Raw genomic sequence first — 17,617 nt, forward strand, 5'->3', positions numbered from 1 at the left:
GAAACTAGTAAACTGGTAGGAAGTGTGGGGATAGCCAGAGATGCCCAGGAGTATTTCCTCACGGACTGTCCTTTTAAAAGAAACGTCCTGGCTTTAGATTCATACAGGAGAGGAAGAAAGTGATGAGTTTGGGAAGAAACAGGTTTCTACCAAGTTGTCAGTGCTTGATTCATTTCCTCCTCTGACATCAGTAGTCTTCACCAGTCTGTTAGGATATACCGCATGTGATAATCCGAGTTTCGTTTGTTTACTCATCCCTGTCTCTTTAGTACCTGCTTCAGGTTTTAAAAAGGTTAAACTATGCTGTAGGACAATGGTCTTGTACCCTGTCAGTTGTATTTTAATGAAATGCTGATTGGCCAGTAGCCAGGCAGGAAGTATAGGCGGGGTGACCAGGCAAGAAATAGAAGTGGAACAAGGAGAACAGGAGAATTCTGGGAAGAGGAAAAAGGCCAGTCTGCAGTCGTCACCCAGACAGACACAGAGCAAGCAAGATGTGACTGCCTTGCAAAAAAAGGTGCCAAGCCATGTGGCTAATGCAGACAAAAATTATGGGCTAATTTAAGTTATAAGAGTTAATAAGAAGCCTGATATACTGGGCCAATCATTTTATAGTTAATGTAGACCTCTGTGTGATTTCTTTGGGACTTAATGACTGTGGGAACTGGGCAGGACAGAAATCTCAGTCAACAAAACTAGTTCACACAGCTATTTTAAAGGCAGAACACAAAGCCAGTAAGCACACCAGAACCAGGAAACTATATACTTCAAGTTCATGAAGACAGTTTAAATATAGATTATAAAGGTTTGCATGGATATGTGTTCTTTTATCAGTCACTTGGTATTTATTGAGTACTTGCTGTTGTCAGTGAGGTTTGTGGTGCTGGAGTTCCAGGAAGGAACCAGTGCCTGCCATCAAGGTGTCTATTCTCCGGGGAAAGAAATTAGACAGGAATGAAGTGGTGTGCTATGGGGAATGCGAAATGGTGAACAAACAGAGCCGATGTTTACAGCATGGGGCTGAAGGCTCTTGGGACAAAGGGTTGTTGGGGGAAGATGTCTCTGAAATTTCAGGAGAAACTTAAAAGACTAGTGATAGCCAAGCTTTACTGTGAAGTTAGTACTGAGAAATAAGAATGAAACATGAGACATTTAACTTCAAGGGGAAAAAAAAAGTTTTCTTTGCATGACCAAAGACAGTTCTTAGACTGGCTCTCCTGAATCATATGTCCTGGCTACCCGCCTTTGAAGTTAAGATCTCACTGTTGTTTTCACGACTACTCAATGGTTTCTCAGTGTATGAGGCAAAGCATGAAAAGTTCCCGCCATGAAAATCTCTGGGACAATAGGAACTTTTGGTTTAACATGGATTTCTCCATCCTTAGAAAAGACTTGCCCTGTCGTGGAATATTTGAATTGAGTGTCTGAAACTCTTACTCCACAGTGAAGTTTCCCTCCAGGCCTTGGACAGAGGTTAGATACCAGAAAGACATCGGATGCTGAAGCCTGTAGCATCAGCCTTCTTACTTGGCATTTGCTAGGTTGCAGACTCCAGGTTGTCTTCCGTATCTTCTGGTACCCCTCACTTGTGTCCTGAGATGTGGAATCTTTGGAATCTTGAAAAAGACCTGGTACTTACTGGAACAGGGTCTGACTAGGGCAGGAGTGGGAGGGCCTTGCTTGGTTCACACATGTGAATGTTAGAGAATTCAGAAGGTATAACTTATCGTCATCTATATATATTTTTTTAATGAAGGATATTGATTGGCTGCTACTCAGGGATGTGGTTTATTGAGTGTCACAGTCAGTGCTGCCGTATGTGAAGTTGTGAGCTTCTCTCCATCAGACTGGCAGTACCACAGAGCACAAGGCAGATCAGCATCAGTGCGACCTGTATAAGCAGGTACAGATGTTCACAGGAGGAAACAGTGGTACCCCTGAGGGAGCCTTCTTTCGTACTTCAACCCAGAGCTGCCCGTAGAACTGTGAACCTAATCATGAGGGACTCCATTTGGAAATGTTCCCAAGTGTGTGTGTGTAGCACAGTCATCATCTTGTGTGCCTGACTGAGCCTCCCTTTCAGTAACTGTAACACATAATGAATAGAAAAACAAAGAATAGGGGATGGATGGATGGATGGATGGATGGATGGATGGATGGATGGATGGATGCCGGTCAGATAGACATTAATCTGCCCACACCTGTACCAGAGAGACCGAAGTATCTCAAGCTCTTGCAGGTGAGGAACTGACCTTTTCTTCGATTAAATTATCCCATCATTTACATTTAATCTGGTGGTTTTTATTGGGTGGGATTGATTATTTTTCTTTCAGGAAATTGCATGTGTTAATGAGACTGCCGAGCCGCTGATGGAGTCCTATAACCCCTGCTGGGAAGCAAGTTCTCGCCCTCTCCTCATGAGAGGAGCATAGGGCTTCAGTATTGACAACTTCCTCTTGCTCCAGTCCAAGCCAGTACACAAAGAAATTGCCCAATAACAACTGAGTATTTTTGCTTGAACTGTTGGTTTCATGTTTTGACTCTTCAGTCACTGGTTAATCAGTACCGAAGAGAAAAAGCAAGGATGTGTTGTAAAAGCACATGAGGAACTATAACAATGAATTTTTAAATTACTGTCACATACCATAATTTTATGTATTTTAAAACAGAATTGTCTGTTTTATGTGCACATTCTATAGGACCCAAGTGAATTCCAGGTTATTTTTATTGATTCATTTTTTTATATGTGTGTATGGTATATGTTGGTGTATGTATGTGTTTGTGTACATGGCTGTGCCCATGCATGTACCTGTGGAGGCTAGAGGTTGATACTGTGTGTCCTCCTCTGTCACTCTCCACCTGTTGAGAATGTATCTCTCACTGGATCTGAATTCTATGCTTGGTTTGACTGGTTGAGCAGCTAGCCCCTAGGGTCCCCGGGGGTCCCCCTCCCAGCACTGGGATGACAGAAATGCACTGCCATTTCCTGCTTGTTATGTGGCACTTATAAGGTGATATTTACTGTGGCTCCTGGCTTCAAAGGTTTCACTCTGTGCTGTTTAAGCTGCATCACTTGGGCCAGAAGTGCATGGTGAAACAACGTTGCTCACTTGGTGGCCCTTGAGACACAGCACTAGAAAGAGAGGGGCTGGGAATCCAGACATTCCATTTCAGGACCTGCTTTTATGATCTTACTTCCTTCTGCAAGGAGGCCCTGATTCCTGAAGGTTCTCCTTACCCCCTACCAGTGCCACCCTCCAGACAAAGTCTTCAAGGCGTGAGTCTTTGGAGACACTCTGAAGTATAGCAATAAGTGAAAGTGATGAATCCCCAGTTTTCAAGCTTGCTGAACCCACTGTCACCCTCCATCTGGACTATGTGTGTGAAGAGAAGCTGTTCTGCTGAGGGACTTCCAAGTGCAGACCCTGGCCTGAGAGTCTGGTGCCTTGGAAGTTTCTTGCAAAGAGATTCCAGCCTGGATTCTTCCCCTGGCTCATGAAGCTGAGCACGACCAGAGACTGTAGTCAAATAATGGGCTGGGGCATATGGGAAAAGATTTAGATGCAGCTTCAAAGTCCATCTTCATGACCATTTTAAGGAGAACGTTCTCTTCTGTTTTATTATAATTATGTATCAGGCAGCCTGGCCAGAGAATCCTACATGGTATTGAGGATATCTGCCAGCTGAAGCGCCTTAAAATGAGACATGGGGAGGCCTCTCCTCTTTCCTTGACCTCAGAACAAGCTAAGCGGGGTCCACTTTCTTTTCCTTTGTCGTCCCTTTAAGTGCAAATAACATGAAATAATGGAATTTGATGGTTTTGTTTGTGAAGGGCACTTTTTGACATATATTGGAAACAGTTTCCTCTGGGGGTCAAGGCAGTCGGGGGCTAGTGATGAAAGATAAGGTCCCAGCAGGCCTGGCCCCTCTTCCCTTCCTAGGCTGGGTTGACTTCATGTTGGTGTGCCGTGTGTGACACAGCTAACAGCTGCTTAGTCCTCTTGCACTGTGACCAGTACCTTGGCGTCTCCGGTGTCACTCACCATCCTGTTATGGCTTCTGTCATTGTTGTGGTTCATCTAAGGGATTCTGCATAGAAGGTTAAGGAAACACTCATGTGTGTATTTGTATGTTGTGTACATGTGTACTTGTGAACAGAGAACAATGCATGTCACAGGGACAGAGAGTAAACAGTTGTGGGCTCAGAGGATCTAATGCTAGATGCTAAGTATAGCCATAGGATTTCAGCAGCTGCCTCCAAGTCAAGTTTTTCTGTTATTGTTTAATCCCCAACTCTTCCATTTACCTTATTGGCTTGGTTTGATATTTGAGGCAGGGGTTCACTTTCTAGCCCTGACTGGTCAGGGACTCGTTCTGATCCTCCTGTCTCTCATTCTATTGGTGTCTTACATGCTCAGCTCTTCTGCTCCTTTGTAAGTAGAAAAATCTCCTCAGTGACTTCTTACCCCCTCTTGCACCCATCATAGCCCCCTCTGTGACAGACTTCTCACCTCAGGTTCTGGGTTTTGTTGGTTGATCATCAGCTTTGGCTCCTGACGCAGGAACTTTGCCATAAAATTGGCTTGCTCACAAACCCCTGCCAACTTTAGTTCTGTCAGGTCCCTAATATTCAAGGAGCTGCCTCTTCACAGAGCATTTGTTCTGCAGTTGTTGATCTGTGGCCTTCAGCATGGAGATGCAGGGATGGGTGAACACACTGCATCTTACCCCCCTTGCCACTTAGTGCCCCCTTTGTCCCTGTAGACCCTCCTTAGCTCTCCCCAGCCTTTCAACCTTTTTCCTTTTCTTCTTCCTAAATGAAATTTCTTTCAGAGACTTTTGCCCCTGGCTGATATTCCAAATGACTTCCTTTCAAAGCTCTTTTATTACTTGTTGAACCCTCTCATGCCTTGGTAGATGCTGAAAAGTCTGTTTCTTTGTGAAATCTTAGAAGTAAGAATGAGTTCCATGATTCATCTCTGGACATATGAGACATGGTTCACAGAAATCAAATAAAGATTTGTGTTTCTTCGTTATGGTACCGGTCCCCACATATACCCACCTTTAGAGCTGAGGATGCCAGTCCACTGAGAATTGCCTATTCCTTCCTTTTTCTAAGCCCCAGTTTTCCTACTGTTGTCCCCTGCAAGCTGCAGAATCCCGCTCGAGTTTTGATACCATCATTCATTGCAGTTTGCTTGGTATCTCTATCCTGCTCCTCATCTTCCCTTCTGTAGAACTGATTCCCCCCTGAGACTTGTGTATCAAATGTAAACATGTAGGGTGTAGGCGTGTCCTGACCTCTTCGTGGCAGCGATCTTTCAGTATACCCTTAGTGGGCCTCTTAATCTACAAGGTGCTGTCCTCTAGAGCCGGAGAATGTGAGTGACCCTACTTCTTTGTTAGTAGGTGATGTAGATTCTAAAGAAGGAAGCTCGATCAGTAAGGCCTAATCAGATCTATGATCCATAAGGCACAGAACATCTCCACTTAGTGACAGCCACCTGTACAATTTGATTCAAGGGGGCTGGGATTGTTTTAAGCTACTACCTTTGTGTCAATTTCTTAGGTAGTATAGATGATAGATACAGTCACCGAATAGTCAAATGAGAACCAAATACCCCATGCTAACATCAGACCTGGATGCAGTACTCTGTCATATAGGGCTAGGTCAGAGAATAGCCTGCATTTGTGGACTTTTTGCTTCTCCAGGAAGGGCTTTAGGCTGAAAGAGCCCTCAGTTTGCTCTCTGTTCCTATCCCCAAACTAAATAGGGAGAAGAAGAGTGGCAGTGACTACTCCCTTCAAAAAGACCCACCCTACAAGAAGCTCTCCTCCCTTTCTGGACAGTAGTGAAGTTTGGGAAGGCAGCAAGCAGGACCCTCTTCCCCTCCCAGTTCTTAGAGACTGTGTCTAAACCATAACCGAGTATGGTTTTGTGCATGCTTAGTTCTTATCACACTGAAGATCTATAAGGGTAGGTGGAGGTTTGGTCTCCTAGGTGTCCCTAGGCTGTCAAGCACCAGACTCAGGGCCAGATACATTTCACAGGCATCATGAATATTTGTGACCATGAATGTGAGCTCAGACCCAAAGGTACTTAGCTAGAAGGCCTAAGTACCTTCACTGAGCAGTCTTAGCATCTCCAGGCAGGCTATGGGCTCCGTGCTGTGTGGAAAGCACAAAGCATACCTCTCACAAAGTCTGTGACATAGGTGTCACCCTAGGGTGTACCCTACACAACCATCTGTGTAGTAAACCTAGATGGGAGATATAAAATGCCTGACTCGAACCTCAGGTCTGTCACTTCACAGCCCGTGACCTTGGACAGAGTACTTCTTATTGAACTTCAGCTTCCTTCTTTATAATATGTTAAAATAATAGAATCTCCCCAGTTGGGCCATTGAATAGATTATGCAAATGAAACATTTGGCCCTGTGCTAGCTAGTATATGTTAAGACTGCAGTATCTTAGCTCTTGGCACTATAGATATAGCATAACTCCTTAACTCTTTACTATTCATACAGAGTCAACCGTGAATGTTTCTTTTTAGATGATTCTATTCAGCAGGCAGCAAGCATTATCTAGGCTCCATACTGGGAGTTTCAGATAAAATGATAAAAAAAGATCCTTTTTCCCTTTTATCTTTTTTGGTGCAAGATATTGAACCCCAACCTTGCCCAGGCTGGGCAAGTGCACTCTCATGGAACTACCTCTCTAGTCCCACCTCTTTCCTAGGAGAGCTTGTTGCATGGTTCATTCTGGAAGATAAACAATTACATCACCTAAATTAACACATGCATGTGGGCTCCTGTACAATCTCATGCTGAGCCAATTTGAGTTATTTCTACAAAATCAGCCCTCCTTGAGAGAGGCCATTATAGAATAAATGTTTGTATCTCTCAGAATGCGTATGTTCCACTTTAACCCCAAATGTGATTGTGGCATTAGAAAGTAGGGCTTTGGGAAGAGACCAGGTCATAGAGATGGAACACTAATGAATGGGGCAAATGCCAGTAAATGAGGCCCTGAAACTAGTTCACACTCCTGCACCCATAAAATTACATGAAGTCAGTGCTATGTGGGTCTAGGGTCCTCCCTAGATAGACCCCAGCCATATTGGAACCTTGATATCAAATTTCATTGTCTGTTCTCTAAGAACTAAGAAAACTGTACTCCTGCTGTTCATAAGCCACTTGGTCTAATATGCTTTGTTACAGCAGTCCAAGCTAATAAAGAGGTCGATTTGATATGACTGTGATGCTGAGGGGTGTAAACCAAAGTAAAAAGGAGTGGGTATGGGAATACGAGCAAGGAGGCACAGTGATCAGAGAGTCAGAGCATTTCTCTCTGATAGCAATAGCCAAGAGGTGAGCCTGTGCATTTGGTGATTGGGAGCCAAAAATCAACGTTCTTGAGTTGCTCTTAGTCATGGCATTTTTATCACAGCAACAGAAAAAATAACTGATACGCCTGCTGACAGAGAAGCATCTTCAGGGTGTCAAACAAAAGTCACAGACAGCCTTGGCCAAGGCCTTGTTCCAGCCCCTACCCAGAAAATGGTGGGCATTGAGACAGGACAGAGTTTCAAAAACTCTGGGGTGATATTTAGGTGGGTAGGATGGAGATCTTTTCACTTGAGGAATGTGCAGAGATGTAGGAAACCATTGCTAAGGGTTGCTATTAGAGGCAGAGACTTCCTGGGCTCTGTGTATGGAAGAGGCCCTGTGAGAGGAGCCTGGCTGTGATGTGCACTCTTGAATGTACTGAGCGGAAAGGACAGCAAAATGGCAGCTTTGGGAAGATTGTCTACATATGAGAAGATGATCAGATAACAAAAGCCACAAGCCTGCCCCCCTGACTATGACCGCTCTACCACCCTCTGTTTCAGTGGGGCCTTTGAGAGATCTCCTGTACTCTACTAGCACAGTTCAGTATTTATTGGGCACACACTGTGAAGCAGGGACCATGTACTCATCCTATAGAAAGGCATGTGCCAAGTGTGCAGGGTTGGTTCATGTGTTGGAAGCCTGTTTGAGGGATCAGACCAGGTGAGGCTCTTTCTCCTGAAGGAGTGGCACCCACCTCTCAGTAACTGTGTGTCCTGTTCTTCACTTCCTCTCTCAGAAACACCATGTTGCTCACCTCATTGCTTATAGTTTATAAGACATGGAGCTCCTTTTCTTTTTCCTCAGGCAAGTGATTGTTCAGGGCAGACTAAATGGGACTTAGAGTCCTAAAGCATAGAGAAGGGTGAGATGTCCAGTTAATGAAACTTCTGTTTGCTCTGCAGTTAAGTTGATCTGTTCAGTATGAAAACAGTCCTTATCTTGTGAGTCAGAGGCCAGGAAGAAGCCTGCTTACCATGTTTCTCTTCCTTTCAGCAAACTCTTTCTCAAAAGACAATTGGCCCTTCCCCTTCTGATTGGGTCAGGAAACCCGAGTAGACAGGCTTATGTAAGCACATGGCACACTCTGCATCAGAGCTGCCTGCCCTGTGCTTCTGTGCTCTCCATGAGGTCCAGCATCTCAGACCTTGGAGGTTGCTGTAGCGACTGGGAACAGATGTTAGTGAGCAGCTGGGCCAACTTGTCTTGGGGGTATGTCTGAGATGTGTGTTCCCAGAAAAGAGAACTACCAGCTGCCTAAGTACAATTGAGAGAAAAGTGGCAAGCAGAGGAGGTGATGTGCCATCTCTTCCCTGAACTATGGTTGCCTGGTTCAGGCTGAGTCATGACCTCCCCTCCTCATCCTTGCAGCATACCTTCCCTTTTAAAAGGCTTTCAATCTTCAGTGACGCCTGGGATGGCTTCTTCCTGCCTGTGAATATTTTTGGTATTTCTACATGTTTCCTGCAGATAGCATCATCCCATTTTGGTCTTGTATATAAATATATAGTTCTAGAATTAGAAATTTATGATGTTTTCCCCACAAAGCCCATTCATACATCCTTTTTTTTTTTTTTTTTTTTTTTGCCTTGGTAAGTCTGGGTATTGCGTTTATAATTCCTCTGTTTCCAATGCATGGGACTCCACTCCTAAGCCAGGTTGTGATGGGGAATGTGCCGGCTGTGACTCCCTTGAAACATACCTGCTTCCCTTCTGAGAGTACAGGGGAAGCAATGACATGCTGATGGAGTATGCCCCTTCCCACAGCCAAACTGTGAATAACTGCAGGCTTCCTTCTCATTCTCACTGTTTGGTTATGTTGGGTTGTGTCTGGGAAATAGCTCTGGCTGTCCTGGGAGTCGGGGTGTTTCAGAGGGTAAGGACCTTAGAAGAGGTGTCTCCTGTGCCTGGTCTCATTAATGGCCCTGCCCATGATGAGGGCTCATTATGCTCTGTCTATTGTCTTGAGCATGCTCAGTCCTCCTGCTGACCCTCTCCGTCCTGCGACCGTCTCCCTATCACAGAATTCCCAGCAGGTCTTGAGAGCCAGTCCTGAGCAAAAGGAGTGCCAGAGAGAAGAGAGTAAGTCGTGACCTTGTTCCTTTGCTGGAGGAACATGGGTGCCGTGGGTGCCTTCCTTATCGTGGACACGAGTGCTATCTAGAGAAAGCTGTTCTCCAAGGCACGTCTTAATAAAAAGGAACCTGGCTCAGGTTATCTAAGATGGATTTGAAGTGTGAAGGATGCCTGAAGTTGTGATTTCCTGGTAATGGCAGCAACAGTAACAGAGATGATGATAGATGTCTGTCCCTTGAAAGGCATAAATGAGGGTTCCTATCCTGACAAGACCCTCCAACTACGATCCTTGAAGTGAAACCACTTGTCTGCTTGCAGCAGCCAGGGCCTTGGGCACGTGGGCAGCATGTACTGTAGGGTGCTGTGGTTATGTTTTGTTCAGATGTCAACAAGGTACGTGATAAGGCCATTATCATATACTTTGGCCTTTCCACTCTGTCCTCCTGGTTTCTTTCGTTGCTGGCCAGCTGAAGACTTTCATCTTCCTGTAACCATTATTTATTTCTGTGCTGTGCTGGATCCAACTTTCCCTGTTCGAAGCCTGGCATTTCCAATGCCGCATCGGAACTAAGCTCAAACGTGTGTTAGTAGACGGTTGATGAGGATGTGGCCGTGAGCCCCCGGCACAGGTGTGTGGGCAGCTGGTGCCTGGGAGTTATTTGCACAGTGTTCTGAGAGCTCTGGGTAAAGGCGTGCTGCAGATGTGGCCTTTTATTGTGTTCCCGGCGGCTTTAGAGAGTGCTCCTTTCCATGCCGGCTAGTAAGGGCATTTTCTCCTTTCTTCACCGCCACCTCTGTGGGACTCAGCTGCGAGCCACAGCTTTTTCTTTCCTTAATTATCTTTGTTTGTCATATTTCTGCGTCCTTGGCTGTGTCTCTGGGTTGTTTTGGTGTCTTGGGAGGCGGTGGATGGTGCAGTCTCCAACAGAAGGACATGTGCTCAGGTTGAGACTCAGAATCCGTGTGCGCCGGGTGGGGGGTGGGCAGCACTGTGAGCTGAAGGTCAAGAGCTGCCTTGAGGAAGAAGTACTCTGCAGGCTTCCTATGGACCACCTCTTTTCTGTGGTTTTTCTATTGGCAAGGTGACTCCTCACATTTCTCCCCTGGCCAGTGTTAGGTGCCGAGGATGCAGGTGGAGTGTGGTCAGTCCAGAAGACTGTGCTGTTGGAGGATGCTCCTGGTCCCTGATGTATGACCTTGAGTCTTGAAACACCCTGGCAAAAGAGACTTTCAATGTATTCTCATTAAAGAGACATTAAAATGAGATTGTGCTTCAGTCTAGCCCAAGAAACTGATAGGAGACTCAGGAGGAGGCTATGGCATGGTCCCAACACATTGCTGCCCACTTGGCTCAGTCCTGTGTTATTGTAAGTACCTGAAGCGCTGTGTTCACTAGAAGCACAGGGAGCTGGATGCAGCCTTATCCTGCACTGGATCATTATCTGTGACTGTAGAAGGTAGGGCCCCGCAGGCAGCTTCTCATCTTCTCTGAGTGCCACACCCTCCGAGGCGTGGTGCTAAGCACCTTTGGGTGCTTCTCAATAAATAGGACAAATGCCACTGTGTATTTAAGCCAGGATCTGCACAGCAAGGATCGCCAAGCTCACCAGACGCTACAGGTCTACAGGGAGAACTTGGAGGTGGATTATAACCCAAAACCCATTCAGGGCCACGGAGGCCTGAGTGAGTGACTCAGGCTGCTTCTTCCTTGAGGACCTGTGAGCAAGAGAGATTTCTAGGACTTTTCTTAAAAACATGTAAACCTGTGGGAATGGGTTGAAAGTGGGGAAAGGAGCTGAAGAAGGGGCAAGAGGAAGGACAGATGAGTGAGGAATACAGAAATAGACAGTGAGGTGATGGGAAAGGTGATGACATGGCATCCTATAAAATCCCCATCCATGCTGCAGAGTGGACCATGAGATGAAGGTAAAGAGACAGGGAAGCTGCTCTCCAGCATCAATAGAACTGCCAAGTGTGGGTCATTAGCTGGCTTCAGTCCTGAGCCTAGAACACTTACAATAGAACACAGGACCTGACTTAGCAATTTGTGGAGTCCCATGGGCTAAGGTTTTCTATTAAGCTATCTATGCTGCTAATAATTTAGCTGCAAGATATGTTAGATACAGCATTTGAGGAAACTGGAGTATCCATCTCAGGGGGTAATGACACTGTGAAAACCATGTTATTTCTGCTGCGGAGAGCAATTTTAAGCCTGTGCTAATAGATTAAGCTGCTGGAGTGATCATTTTGAACAAAGAGAATGGTTAGAGCTGTACAGCCAACCTCTGTCTGCCTTGGATGGCTAAGGAGCAATAATTCTATCAGTCTGCGACATGTGATACCCTTAGTCACTGCCATGCTGCGCCAGCCAAGGAAGAAAGAGCTCAAGGGCTCATTCATATGGATTAGGCCCAGCTTTTGCTACTTGTGAACTATCCAGCTGGACCCCTAGGAGCTTCATGATCACATTTGTGAAGAGGGAACAAATCCTGTGTATGAGCCATCAGGGTGGAGCTTGGAAGAGTATTCAGTAAACTGCAGACACCTGTTAACTTCTTCGGGAGCAAGTCAAGAGGTGCATGGCTTGCAGACATGACAGAAAAGCCATGAGATTCTTTTTTTTTTAAAAAAAAATGCAATTCCTTTCTCCTAGCTCATTATGGAGCTCCTAAGTGTGGGGAGCAGGTGCACCAGCAGGCAGTAGGGAGCCCCATGTTAGCTTTAACCAACATATGCTAACCAAACAATGTCTGTGCTAGGACTTGAGTGAAATGCAGGGTTAGCGTCATCCATCACCTTTTCTGGTGACTTCATCCAACCAAATGTGATGTCCCATGCTTAAGAATCAGTGGATGAATATAGGACTGGTTTTGCTGGACAAAACCAGCCTGGGGCTGGAAACTGAAGAAAATAAACAAATGGAGAAAGAGTTCTCTTAAGTGGATTTTAACCTTCTAAAAAGTAGCAGATAAAATAGATGTAAATGTTCAGATTGTAAGAGAGCACGTTTAGATGGGGTGAGGCTTGACTTCAGCAGCCTCTGCCGTGCTTTGTGAAATACTCAGTCCATGAGTGGATGGCTAAGGCCCTTAAATCTTAAGAGCTTCATCTGCCCCTCTCTCCAGCCTTCACTCTACCTTACTGTGTATAACCCTGCATATCACCTGATCTTGCTGTGTCCTTCCCGTCCTGCTCGTCACATGGTTCTATCACACTTACCTGAGCATGCTGTCATTTTTGTATATGTACAGTCCTGAGGACCTGAATGTTTATCACCCATCCCTTCTTCCTTCCTCTGTGTTTCCCAACAAGGTAAGGGAAAAGATTTGTAGCATGTTCCCTCCCCTTTCCAAATCTCCCATCAGGTACTGCCTTTCAACGTGAACGACGGCAGTATTTACCTCTGCAGTCTTGGTTCCTGGTGCATCTTCCAAGGTAAACAAAATGGAAATAAACAGTAAAACAAGGGGAATAAATGTTTTGGTTTATTTGAATAAATACAAATAAAGAAATGGGCTAGTTTTCCCTCAGGATAGCTTTGCAGTTTTGAAATTCTTTCAGTCCCAGGCTCCTGCTAGTATCTAACATCAGAATGCCCAGTTTCCTCCCACAGATGTCTTTTCCTCCCAAGTCTACATGAACTGAACCTGCCATACTTGCTCCTCCTCATGAACTTCAGTAATTAAGGGGCCGAGGTGAGACCCTCCAAGCTGGAGAGTCATGAATGGGCACGTCAGGGAGTAGGAAGCCGCGGTCATGCTGTCAGTTACAAGACAGAAGGAGAGACTGAAGTTTTGTGAGTGGGAGTCTGTGTGGTTGCCTTAGCTAATTCCCCTCAACTCATCAGTGTCATTTTCCCTTTCCCAATCTTCCTGGAACCTACCCTTCACCTGCACGGGACCCAGAAGTCATCTATGGTGTGGTCATGATTTATTTTGTGCCACCACTGTCTCATCTCCTGTGTTGCTATCTTTTCATACATCACAGCACCTGAGGCCCGGTAGGCCATCATTCAACAAACATTGGACACTTACTGTGTGCTGTGCATTGACCTTGGATTTTGGGAAGTAGTTGTGACAAGACAGACACTGTCCCTACCCTCCCATAGTTTATGGTCTACTTGTAACTGTAAAAATAACAGGTTTTATCAAATGATAGACAATCAGTGCCTTTGATCAGAAGGTATCTAAGAAAATGTTGTTTGGATGGATGGACAGACAGATGGATAAATGGATGGATGGATGGATTATTTAGAAGACAGTAGTAGGTTTGCAAACAGTTGCCCTTTCTGTCTGCATGACCAAACTCTTAAACTGCTATGTTACCACTGGGTACTCCGCTGAGGCTTTGGTGACTGGCTCCGTCCCTGCAGCTCACAACACCTGTCTGCGCTCTATACGCTATCGTACAGTTTGCGAGCTTCGGGCAAGGGGCTGGAGGTTGAAACATACAAAAACACACAGAGACACAGACCTCTAGTCACTGGTAAGAAGCTCCTTATTCAGTAGCACCACGGAGGCTTATATACCCAACAGGTGAAAACTTTATCCTCTGATCCTCAAGGCCAAGGCCACACGTGCTCGTGAAGCAGAGCTGGTAAACAACTTTGACACAGCTTTCAGTAACTCAAATCAGAAGGAAAGTAAAGATCTCTAGCAGGGAAGAGCAGCTGGAGGCCAGGACTCCAAATGGTCCCAACATGTCCCTTCCTCAGGTTTTTGAGAGCCAAGCCATAAGCTCATGGCCTGGTCTGGAGGAGTGTTTGACCAAGAACTCCATTCAACCGTGCCAACTCCAGGAAGTTGGCATTTTTACTTAGCGTTTTGTTTCTACTTAAAGGACTGGCTGCTCAAGGGCTCACTGTATGGTAGAGACTATTAAAGGAGTCATATCCATCTTTTGTTTTTATTTTTTCTTTCCTTCTTTTTTCCCCAGTTTTCTCAGGCCCTATGTGGAAATATGGCCCCATGTTGGAAGGTCAAAATGTACCAAGCTTTTTTCTTTTGGGCCACCAACCAGCTCCCAAATCACGACACAAAGACTTATTGTATTTGAATGCTTGGCCTCGCTTAAGCACATTTCTGGCTAGCTCTTTTAACTTAACCTGTTTCTCTTTATCTACCTCTTGCTTTGGGGCATTTTACTTTTCTTTCTTCTATACATCTTACTTTGATTGCTTCTCGTGTCTGCTAGTGGGCTAGCGGCTGCCTGGCTGCTTGCCCTGGGAGGTGTGTCCCTCATTCTGTCCTCCTCTTCCTCTTGTTCTTCTTTTATTCTGTTCGAGCCTATAGTTCCCCTCCTGTTTATTCTGTGCCGGCCAGCCTGCCTATCCTTTCTCTGCCGAGATATTGGCTGTTCAGCTTTTTATTAGACTAATCAGGTGCCTTACGCAGGGAAGATAAAAACAGATGCAACACATCTTTATGTCACTAAACAAATGAAGCATAAACAAAAGTAACACACCTTTACATGGTTAGAGTAATATTCCTTAGAATAAACAAATGTAACACATCTTTACATAGTTAAAATACACTACAACACGTGATTCCCTCAGTGATCTCTTGAGATGGGCATGCTGTTCCCTCTTTCACTGAAAGGTAGCCCAAGGCTTGTAGAGGGTCTTGTCCAAACTTTCCAGAAGTGCTGGAGGTAACATTCACACCTGCTCAGTGCAGGGCAGGGCACATCCCCTTGTCACTCAGGTCCCAGGAAGGATAGCTACTCCCACATCCTTTATGGGCCAGCGGCCCTGCCTATTTTACAGTCCTTTCTATATTTGCAGTTTAGGCTCTCAACTCTTCCTACATTTGTCTTTTGTTCTTCTTCTTAGGCTAAAGATGGTTGGTTTTTCAAATTTCACACAGCCCAGAGCTGATAGTCAGGGACGTGATATCTTAGTGTTGGTAAGAATTCGGCCTCACCTGGACTCTGCCATCTTAGAGCTACCAAGAAAGTCCTGCTGTAGGAACCAGCTGGTTCTCTCCTCTGTCGTTTTCCCTGGTTACCCCTGCCCAACTCTGTGGCAGCATGTGTCTACTGGCAGGCCTCCAAAGAATGGCCAGACATTCACACTCATGGGCAGCCCTTGGGACCTGTAGCATTCAAAGTGGGACATCCAGAGTGGTAAAGACAGAGGAGCCAGGAAGAACCTAGCCACTTTATCAATATCAAATGGATGAGCTTTACATTTTTAGGAGCCCTCTACCCTATACTGGGTGCTTATACACTCAATAATCTCATGGCACCTTGTAACACCCATGCTTTAGTGACTCCACATCTTGTGGAGGTCAGAGGAGACTGCTTGACATCAGGATGGGAGTTTGGATTTGGGGTGTGGATTCTTCCATTTGTAACATGGAAAAGACTCTGATCTTATCACTCTATGTCATGGAATCTCATTCTTCTCTTCATGAAGTGGGCACGAGTCCGTGCAGCATTGCTGAGAGGATAGCATGCAGCTCCCAGGCCACCTCTGTGGTCCTGACATCATTGCTGAACCTGTGCTATCTTTCTTTTTTTCCTCCCAGGTCACCGATGAGGAGCCCAGTTCCAACCACACCGTCATGATCCAGGAGACCGTGCAGCAGGCCTCCGTGGAGCTGGCCGAGCAGCACCATCTGGTTGTGTCCTCTGATGACGTGGAGGGCATTGAAACAGTGACCGTGTACACACAAGGCGGGGAGGCCTCTGAGTTCATCGTATATGTACAAGAGGCTGTTCCGCCCATGGAGGAGCAGGTTGGGGAGCTGCCAGCCCCAGAACTCTAGAGGAACCTAGTCTCCTTTAGCAGCCTTGGCTTTGTGGGCACTGGGGACCCCCTCACCTGCCAGGCCCATGGAATGGCACTGTCCTTGCCTTTCTTGTCTACTGGCCCAGATGGTATTCTCTCCACTGTCCTTTGATTGAGGCCACTGCATCACCAGCAATACAGAACCCCAATCCGCCCAATCAGCACAGATCACACCCCTGGCCCAGCATCCTCTGTTTCTGGAAGACTTTTTACATCAATTGTCCTGTCCTGCTCCTTTCTTGCTTCAGGACCCAGAGACTCCCATCCCATCAGCATCTTCTTTGATTACAACCCCAGCCCTTTGCCCACCCTCACCCTAGGTGCTCATTCCCCTCCGGGCCCACTGTGCTGTCTGTGAAAGGGAGACAGACACCACACAGCAAGTGGCCTTAGTCATTTGAGTGAACCGCTGGGGAGGATGGGGAGGACCACCCTCCTCAGTGCGGGAGCACGGGGAACAAATGAGTGACCCTATTCCTCTATCACAAGGGCCCAACTTGGAGTTCTTTTTGCTTTTTAAAATAAATACATTTTCTCTTTTCACCTCTCATTCAGGGAGGTGGGGAAATAAAAAAAAATTGTGCCTTTTCCTCATTCTTAGGGGGTGGGTTGCGCTTTCAGCACCCAAGGACCCTTTTCCCCGTGGAGCTGTGTTCAGGGGATGCAGACACAGACAGTGGCACTTCCTGTTGGCATCCCCGTTACCGCTCACCTCACCCTGCAGGACCCTCTAGTACTTGTGGGTGGATACTTCAGCAGGAGGACAAGCAATATCTTGGCCCAGAGGAGACGGGGGAGTTCACTGGTCTCAGAGGAGCAAAGGACCCTGTGTTTGTGTGAGTTGGTTAGAAATAGTAGCCCGTGAGATGGCCATGAGACTTGCTGTAGGGTTATGGTGGGAGAGAGCGGCTAGCTGACCCCTGTCACCCAGTGCACACTGGACAGTGGTCAAAGAAAATGTTCACTTCAATCCAGAGAGGGGGTCCCTGCAAAGAGTAGGTGGGGAGGATTATCCATAAGCCAACTCCACAAGGCGGGGGAGGGGGAGGCTCCAGAAACCTTGGTTGGCAGTGGCCATTCGATAGACCAGGGTCAGCCAGTGTTCCAGGGAGCCTCCTCTCCAAACGAGTGTCAGATTTATGGCCAGTGACCAAAGTGGAGGCAGAAAATCTGTCCCCAGTCTGGTCTTGTCGCCCTTACCCAAGTGTCCTCAGAAAGTTGTTAGAGTTCTCCAAGTTCAGTTACTTCTTGAATGAGGAGTATTGCCAAGTTCTATGATTATGGACAGATTCAAGTGGCGGCTGAACCTTGAGAGGCTTTGACCAAGGCAGAGACCTTGGCCCACACAGGAAGCATCCATTGT

At 46.2% G+C, this 17,617-nt stretch overlaps 1 protein-coding gene across 1 annotated transcript in view; it reads left to right on the forward strand.

Moving 5' to 3' along the window:
• The window catches only part of Zfat (zinc finger and AT-hook domain containing), a 159,543-nt gene extending 142,752 nt beyond the window's left edge, over window positions 1–16,791 (forward strand). The window contains exon 16 of the mRNA XM_013348950.2: window positions 15,992–16,791. Within this exon, the coding sequence (XP_013204404.2) occupies window positions 15,992–16,231 (240 nt within the window). The 3' untranslated portion in view covers window positions 16,232–16,791. The remainder of the gene's footprint in view (window positions 1–15,991) is intronic.
• Window positions 16,792–17,617: the final 826 nt, after the last annotated feature.

This window comes from Microtus ochrogaster, chromosome 15 (assembly GCF_000317375.1).
Source record: "Microtus ochrogaster isolate Prairie Vole_2 chromosome 15, MicOch1.0, whole genome shotgun sequence".
In the NCBI taxonomy this organism is placed as follows: Eukaryota; Metazoa; Chordata; class Mammalia; order Rodentia; family Cricetidae; genus Microtus; species Microtus ochrogaster.